The sequence below is a fragment of the Vicia villosa genome, unplaced genomic scaffold (genome assembly GCF_029867415.1).
Source record: "Vicia villosa cultivar HV-30 ecotype Madison, WI unplaced genomic scaffold, Vvil1.0 ctg.001193F_1_1, whole genome shotgun sequence".
NCBI classification, from domain to species: Eukaryota; Viridiplantae; Streptophyta; class Magnoliopsida; order Fabales; family Fabaceae; genus Vicia; species Vicia villosa.
This window is the reverse complement of record NW_026705528.1, coordinates 207,033-216,272: the sequence shown is the minus strand read 5'-3', so window position 1 is coordinate 216,272 and position 9,240 is coordinate 207,033. Positions and strand designations below refer to the sequence as shown.

Sequence of the window (9,240 nt, the reverse complement as noted above, 5' to 3'; positions counted from 1 at the left end):
TAAACAAGCTACTATATAAACATAACCATCACAAGTATGTAGGAAGAGGAATTTTCATAAGGATTCTGCAGCCTGAAGAACACGTTAAAACTCACAAAAGCTCCAACAAAATTCCAAAAAAACTTGAAATCGGTTTCTGAGTTTGAGGATATTTCAGGAACTTTTGGACGTTCATCAGCGATCATCGCAAGTCCAGGAAGGTCCCCCAAGCGTTCTTGAATCCATTAGCATCCGGAACCACCACGAAAAACTCACGGTTTGCGTTTACTTTGTTTCAATTTGATTCCGCGCATATATTCATCATATACTGCATATGAACATATATTCTGAATTGTGATGATGTTTAGAAGCTGTCTGTGTTATTCAATTTGTGTTTGGTCGCGAATTAGAGACTGTGCCATGGCTAGGGTTAGAGTTCAAGAAATTGGGAACGTTGTTTTTCAAGGAAAATTAGCCCGAATTGAGGGCACTATTGAATTCGGAAGATGATTTTACCTTGATCCAAGGCATCATCTGGAATTGATTTGCATTATTTTTTGAGTTTGATTCGTGCAGGTTTATAGCCACACAAGAAGAACCGTTGCTAAAAGTCTGTGTTCTTTTAAAGAACGAAGGTCGAAGATGAACAGTGAGGGCTCCAAGTTTTTTTGTTTGAATTTATGTCTTTATTTTCATATATTATTTAACAAGGGCATTGTTAAACAAGCAAGCGCATCTGGTTGGTTTGGTAAACGCATTTGCTTCTTCACACAAGGGTCCAGGGTTCGATCCCTGGCCCTTGCAATATTTTTTCAAATATTTCTCCTGCAGATTACATGCACCTCCATCTTCAAGGATTACCATGCGCCTCCCATCTCTAGCCATTTGATCAGCAACTCCCAAGATCTAACGCCTGTGAGGACTCAAGCACACCATGGACACTCACTTGGCAACCACACCAGATTAAAAGTTAAGTTTTCTAACTTTTTTTTTTCTTTTTTTAATTATACAACATTTTGTTTTTATTATTTACATTATTCATATGGTTTTCCAAAAAAAAAACTTTCTCTTAAAAATATTTTCTCTCTTAAATTCTTTTTTTTTTCTTTTATAAAAATATCATAATAAATAAAACATTTATTTATTTTAATTAGTATTGACAATGTGACTTTTAACTGTCTAAGTTAAGTTAAGTTAATTTGTTTAAATTATTTAATTAATTTTAATAAACTTTTATTAATTGATAAAAATATATTAGGGTTGATATTTAATCGAAACTCTATTTTCACCGATTTAATTAATTAGGTTAAAAACCATAAATTAATTAAATTGACTTTATTTATTCTATTAACCAGGGTTAACTTGCGCCCTAATCAGGGTTTGCCACGATCATTCCCTACACTGAAATCTTTCCTTTATGCATTTTTCAGGGTTTGCTTTTCGAAATTCTCCGACTACGCGCTATATCAATCAAAAAGCTAAGTTTCAATCTTTATTTTATTTATTTATTTAAATATTATTTTACTTTTAATTTATGCTTTATAGATTAATCTAGGATTTATTCTTAAATGCCAATGAATTGTCCATACACTCACTTCCTATTATCTTCCTGCTAATTCCCAAATGTTCAGAGTCAATGCTTCAGGAAACCCCCGACCATCAACCTTCGTCAATTGAAGCTAAGTATTCTTTCCCTTTCTCGTATTTTTACTTTTATTAATTAGGATTAACCTTGTTTATGGCTGAACCGATAATGCACTCACCCCTTCTTTGTTTATTCTTTCTTTTCCAATCTTCAGGGTTCGTCAATTGCCAAAGTTACGCGTATCGGTAACCCTAAACCCTAATCTCAATTATTACTTATGCCAAACCCTATTAAGGGATCCGCTGGTTACAATTTCCCTCCCCCGCATATGTTGATTATATTGTTTAAATTGCGTGGTTAGTAAAATAGGGAGTGGCAACCATGAATTGAATTTAGAATCGCTAATTTACAAGATAATATAATTGAATATAATCACGTGATTGGTGCACACACGCACGCTTTTGGGTAACCTCTCTGTTGCCTTGTTGCTTGTTGCCTTGTTGCCTGTTGCCTTGTGTTTTTTTTTTTGTAGAATAAGCCAAGTCCCTCGAATACGAGGATACCTCAGCCATGTTGCCTCGATAAAAAGGTCACGACCCTAAATGATGCTGCCTTCGATACACAAATGACATCGACCCTCGGAAGTTGCCTACGGAAAAAGGCTGAGGTATCCTCTGGTTGCCTAACGAAAATGGCTTATTCTGATTCTTGCCTTAGACTACCTGCCCTTCTATGGCATGGGACAGTCTCATGGCAAAGGATGCTTCGACGACCCTTCAACCTCCAAACGAAAGGCTTCCTGCCCTCTTATGGCAAGGATAGACCCTTTCATTCTGAAAGGCTAAAAAGAGACCTATCATCTGAGTTTAAGGTAATTGACCCTAATTGCCTTGCAATGCTCATCTTTAATATTCTTTCTCACAATTCTTCGAAAACTGGCTACGCTCATTTACGAGCTAAAGTCCACTTTTTTCTTTCATCTACTTTTTTCTAAAAACAAACGAGCAAGCAAAGCAATTAAGAGCCCATGGAAAACCATGGATGCAAAGGGTGCCTTACACCTTCCCTTTGCATAAATTACCCCCCGAACTCAGATTTTCTTTAAAAAGGTTTTTTTTCTGTTTCTTTTTGCCTTTCCGAATTTGTTTGGATAAAATAAAAGTCGGTGGCGACTCTTGCTTAACCGCACATTTCGATTAATAAAAGTCAGTTCACCGTATTACACTTCCACTCATCTTTAAACTTGTGCAGAAAAATCAGATTTCACTCACACTCACACAGTGTTTCCCAACCCACAAACAACCAAGAAAAATGTGATTCAACACAACTTTGTTTCCCAGAAACAAAATCAATCACACAGTCACACAAACTCACGTTCACTCGTGTTTCCCTGTGTTTGGAACCAGGCTCTGATACCAATTGTTGGTGCGCAATGAATAAAGATGATGACAAAGAGAATGAACAAAAGGAATAACGACGCAAAGATTAATGAGAGAATAAAGTTGTATATTCTACTCGCGTTGATGATAAATGATAGCTATTACAAGGCTATTTATACAAAAGAAAATTCTTGCCACGTAGGCCCTAACAGACTAAACTTAGTGAACAAGCTTAAGGTACAAACAGTACAATACTAAGAAATACTAAAGTACCCTTACTACTAAACAGCTAAGCTAATGGGACCCAGAAGATAACATCTTCTGGTCAACACTATCTTCTGAGTAACCATCAGAAGATCAGCGCACATCAGAACTTCTGATGTTCATCTTCTGAATATTGAATTACTCTTCAATAGTTGAAACTCTTCTTATACTTATTTCCCATGCTCTTTTCTCCTTTGTTGATTTTTAATTTAGCTTGCAACGCTCCTTTCACTGAATCTTCAGACTTTATCATTCTTCTTTGTTCTTGGGTCAGGGACATGCACAAGTATTTTATGAACTATTCTGGAATCAGAAAATTCAGAACCAAGCAATCTTACCTTGTTAACAATGCTAATAATTTATTTGCATACTCTTTAATTGTTTCAGACTACATCTTTTACATCTCAAATTCTATAATCAAATTCGGCGCTTGCATTCTCCTAATCCTTTCATCTCATTCATATTCGCTTTTGAGGAAATTCTAGATTTCAAATGCTGATTTGATGGTCATGATTCTGGTGAAGATTTCTTTTGAGACAACAGCAAACAAAGAAGCTTTTGCCTTTGAGTTTCTTGTTTTTATTTCCTTGTGATTTTTCATCTGAGCCATTGTTGGATTGTTTGGCAAAGGAAGAACTTCATAGTCCTTCTCAACAGCTTTCATTTGCATCTAAATACGCCTCCATTCTTGCTGACCATATATGATAGTTTCCACCATCAAACCCAAGTAATGATAGGGCTTTGTAGGATGTTTCATAATCCATTTATTTGATGAATTGAAAAACTGTGTTTTAGCTTTAATGACAGGTTTTACTCACTTCACTCACAAGTCCCTTTCTAAAAAGAAAGCTCTAGATACCAATTTGTTGGTGATTAAACGTGATTCATAAAAATAAGGAAGAGAAAAACTTAAATTTTATTGAATAGAAATCTAGTTGTGACAAAAATAAAATACCAAATATTGAATAACCAACTCCTAAACTTTACCCATAACTGACTCCTAAACTTAAACTGACTCCTAAACTTAAACCATACTTTATTAGCTAATTAGAATTTGTAATATTTAAAATAAAGTCTACTAAAGACGTGGTCAATTGGTGTAGCTGACAGTAACAACTACTGACACACGTTTAACAGTATCGACTTGATGAATGAATACTTCCACCACAACTAAATGACACCAACATTTAGGGATGGCAATTTGGCCCATCCCCAGTGGGTACCCACAAAAAATCCCATATCGGGTAGGGTTAATACCCATAAAAATGGGTATGGGCACGGGCACGAGTAATTACCCATTAAAATATGCGGGTATGGGTGCGGGCACGGGTACCTTACTACCCAACCCGCCCCATACCCACACTACATATTTCTATAATGTCATTTATATTATTATATAAAAATGCATGATTCTAAATTTTTTTTAAAATATATCGCTATTAAATCATTACACATTTTAATAAAAGTGTTTATTTGTTTCTTAACTCAACAATAACATACATAATTTTTTCAATATTGTTAAAAAGACTTAAATTATATGATATTTTGTAATTAAACGATTTAATTTTATTATAAATGCGGGTAAATGGGTACGGGTATGGGCATTGAGGTACCCACAGTGTATGGGTACGGGCATGAATATTGATACTCACGCGGGTTTGGGCTCGGGTACGGGGATTTTTTTAAACTGCAGGTATGGGGACGGGTACTATAGTACCCTGCCCAAACCCTACTCATTGCCATCCCTACCAACATTGTTCTCATCCCATAACAAGAAAATTCAACATTTATAAAGGACTTAGGGTCCGTCTCACTTTGTAATGTGATGTATAATTTCCTTTCAAGGCTCTTCCTAGTGGATGGAAAATTCTTCTCGCCGCGTACATATCTAACGATCAATTAGCCTTTTTTGAAAAATGAGAGTTTTTTTAGATAATGTTATGGTTTTCATAGAAGCTATTCACCATATAAAATGCAAAGTTGTAAAGATAAAAAAAAGATACTTATAAAATGGATAATAGTACTAAAGCCTATGGTCGAGTAAATTATGGTAAACTTTGCACTATCATGGAAATGATTGGTTTTTGTGGCAAATAAGCAACCTGAATGTCTATTTGCTGAAAAACTGTTTAATGTTATGTGTTGGTTAGCCATAAAGCAATGCATCCGATTATTCCAAGCATAGGCCTTAGATAAGACAAACTTTCTCCATACTTATTTATCTTCTGTTTGGAGGGTCTATCTTCCTTCAATAATTGATCACAGACAAGAAGATATTATATCGGTGTTATGGTGTGTAAAGTGGCTCTCTCACACTCACTGTTTACTGGCAACTGTTTATTGTTGTTTTAGGGCTAACATGAATTTTAATGTTCAGAGCAATTACAGATTACAATGAAAATTTCTAGAAAGTAAAATTCTCTATATTTCATTTATAGACTTTACAGCAGTAATCATCCAAATGTTTGATAAACAGAAAGAAAAAAAAATCTAACAGCAGAAAATATTTCTATATTCATACACTACTACATTTAACTATAGTAGGGAAAGAAAAAAAAAAAACTTAAAAGAATATTGCAAAACACTAGAAAAACTCTGGCGATCATTTTCTTCCGCCTCCCTTCACCGAAACCTTTTTTGTTGGAGACTTAATGCTCTTAGCCTTCACGCTTTTCACGACCGCAACTTTCTTCACCGGAGTCGTCTTTGCAACCTTTGTAGGCCTCTCTTTTGGCTTCGGTTTCACAGCAGCTTTTTTCTTGGAAGCCACAACTTCAGGCTTGGCGGTTACAGCTTTGGCCTTCGAAGCAATCTTCGGCTTAACAACTGCTTTAGCTTTTGGAATTGCAGCAGACTTAGCCTTCGATGGTTTCACCTTTGCAGTTGGATTGGTCTTAGGTTTGGGTGTAGCGAGTGAAATCTTGAATGAACCTTTAACCTTAGCAAGCTTTCCTGAAGCAACGCTCTTCTTCAAATTCTGGAGCAATAGTTTCTTGAAGTTTGAAGGAAGTTGTTTGTGTTTCTCTTCAATGAATTTCGCAATCGCGTATTGGCTTGAACCAGTCTTCTCCTTCAGCGACACTATTGCATCCTTAATCATCTGCAATTCAATCAAACCAATCAAAATTCAGATTCAATTGAAACTACAATTCGTGATATAAAACGCAAGAATTATAAAGATTGAATTGAAATTGTATCGAATCAAATCGAACCTCAGAGTAGGTAGGATGAGAAGAAGGACTTCGTGGTTTGGAAGCTTTCTTCGGCTTTGATTCTTTGGCTTTCTTCGTCTTCTCTGCTTGAGTCTTTGGTTCGTTTTTCTCCGAGTCTTGAGGTTCGGGTACGGTTACTTGAGAAACGGTTTCGACTTTGAGTTCTTCCGTGGCCATCGCAAAATCAAGGGTTATGAAATTGAAAATAATGTGATGTGTGCGAATTGGAAATATTGCGTGGGAAAAATGAAGGGAATTTGATGGTTTAAATAGTGAAGTATGTGTGGGTTAATATTCGGTTACTTAATTCTCATTGGTTCAGGGAATACGACAAGGATTAATAGCTTTTTTGTTGTTTGAAGGTGAGCCTTTAGATGGAAATGCTATCGACGGTTGGTGTTGATTGATCAGTGTGATTTGAGAGGCGGTTTGTTGTTTTAGTTGTGCTTTTAAGCTAGATTCATTTGGTCATAATATGAGCTGTGGTTTATGGATTTGGTTGATTTTTTCTACATCTTCTAGGATATTTTATTAGCTTTCCAACGACTGTTTCAGCTTATAGAATAGATTGGTGGTCTGGGAGAATTTCGGTTTTGAAGGCACAATGGTCATGACTAGGGTTGTTTATGATGTGATCAAGGTTTTTCTCTAATTCAGGGGGAATGCTTTCATCAGGAATTTTATCAACCTACCTAATGGGGTAATAAATTAACTAAGAATTCTATTGCAACAAAAATCATGAAAATCTGATGAGATTTGAATATAGAACAATTGTCTAAAAAGTCAGTGAGGTTGAACAAGTCCCACTATAAAACTTGTGTTGCCAGTATTGTGTATAGATCATAGAACACACTTGCTACTCATACATTATGTTCAACTCTCATTCATTATCACAAGTTTAATATTACAACAAAGTAATCATGTTTTTATCAACATTTGTTATATTCTAAAAATAAATAGGAGCCATTTTATTATCATTGTTACATTATTAATATTGTGTATATTGGATTTCATATACTTGTTAGGGAAAAAATTTATATAATCAGTTTTTTTTTTATAAAATTAAAAAAAAAACATGTTTTTAACAAAATTATCAGAGTAATCAAATTTGGGAGAGGCCCTACACATAGACGCCACCCCCATGGTGCCAAAGAGGAAAAGAATACATGTATGTGCCACCCCAGGTGACGCCTTAGTTGAAGGGAAACTAGGGTTTACTGCAAGGTGGCGCCTATGTGCATATTTTGTACATAGGAGCCATATGGGGTGGCTCATATGTGTTAGGGTTTTTCTATAAATATACCCCTAATCCCCTTTCATTTTCCATATTTTTTCTCCACTGTTTTCTCACACTCTCTGATTTTTTTGTCATGGCCGCCTTGCAGATTATAAGAGAGATGGTCATGTTTGTTTCTCACCTGTGAAACCTCTGATTAAAATGAAATTTTGGAACATTCATTATATGGACCATCTGAAGACGTCTTTGATGCGCTGGTTAGACGGGGAGTACGAAGCTAGTGAAAGCATCAGACAAACTTAGAAGCAAAGAACGAGGACGTTAATTATCACGGGAAAAACCGAACGTTGGTGGGTTGAATTTAAGAACCACATTGATGTCATGAACATGATGCATGACACAAATGACATCGTTTTGATGGTTATGATATCATGAAAATGTAGTTGTATTAATGTAGTTAATTTATGTCTGTGTTTGTTGTTAAGCGTTGTTTGTGTTGTTGTTGTTTTAGTGTTGTTTGTGTTTGTTTAGTTGTAATACCAATATGTTTCACGAATGAATAAAATTTTATTGATTTCACAAAAGATAGTACAAATACATGACTTACAATTATTGGTTGGTGGAGGTTGCTCCACAATCAGGACAATTATTTCTATTGTGTTCGACTTGACGACATATGCTACACTTTTTTTTCCATTTTTTCATGATTATCCATATCGGTTCTGATACGCGTGCTATTGGGTCGACCCTTTTTCGTTCATCGCATCATGCCATTATGCCAAACTATTTCTCTCGCATTACTGGAAATTCATTGTTGTATACTCCGAGCAAGGCGTCGGTCTTGTAATGGGAGATAAGAGTGCTAAGACATCTCGGTGCACATAAGAACATGCTGCTATGACATGGGAGCAAGGCGTGCGAAAGACTTGAAACTTTCTGCAGTCGCACCACCCTTCTTCTAGCAGAACCCTATATTCTTGTCTTGGGAGGCCTTCATTGCGGTCAACTGTTTCTTTGACACTGAAGGTGCTGTTGAATCGGTCGAAAGATTTGTAGTCATGTGCCCCCTTAAAAACATCGTTCATCGACTCCACAAGATTTGAAGTCATGTGCCTCCACCATTGCCCATTGTCGTAAGCCCTATTCCATTTCTCTCTGGCTAGATTATCAATCCACCTGCATGCATCCGAATTTTGACAATATGATTTCACAGCGATAATGTTGGAACGTTGGTTGAGTTAATGCATATCAAACATTGACAAGAGTCTTCCGAAGAACCTTATCCTTGATCTCCTGCATGAAATTTTGCGAAATATGTCTAATACAGTAGACATGCATTGAAGGTGGTTCGTGCCAACTGTTTGTTGGATTGTTGTACGCACTCTCGATGGAAGCATGCCTATCTAAAATTAAACAAAGCCCAGGTAAAGATTATCATATATGAATGTGATTATTCATGATATACTGCATCCGTTATACTTCCAAGAAGACGACATGTTACATACACACAACTCGTTGGGAATAGAAGTTAGGAAGCATTGATCAAACCAACGTTTAACAACTAACAAAACAAATTTTAAACAT

The 9,240-nt window shown here is 35.9% G+C and overlaps 1 protein-coding gene across 1 annotated transcript; it reads right to left on the bottom strand.

The window, feature by feature from the left end:
* Positions 1-5,604: 5,604 nt before the first annotated feature.
* On the bottom strand, positions 5,605-6,669 carry LOC131633962 (histone H1-like). The gene is made up of 2 exons (XM_058904639.1): positions 6,420-6,669; positions 5,605-6,307 (listed from the first exon to the last, which is right to left on the bottom strand). Exons 1-2 carry the CDS (start codon positions 6,594-6,596, stop codon positions 5,810-5,812), a joined length of 675 nt encoding a protein of 224 aa, XP_058760622.1. The 5' UTR covers positions 6,597-6,669; the 3' UTR covers positions 5,605-5,809.
* Between the last annotated feature and the right edge of the window lie 2,571 nt (positions 6,670-9,240).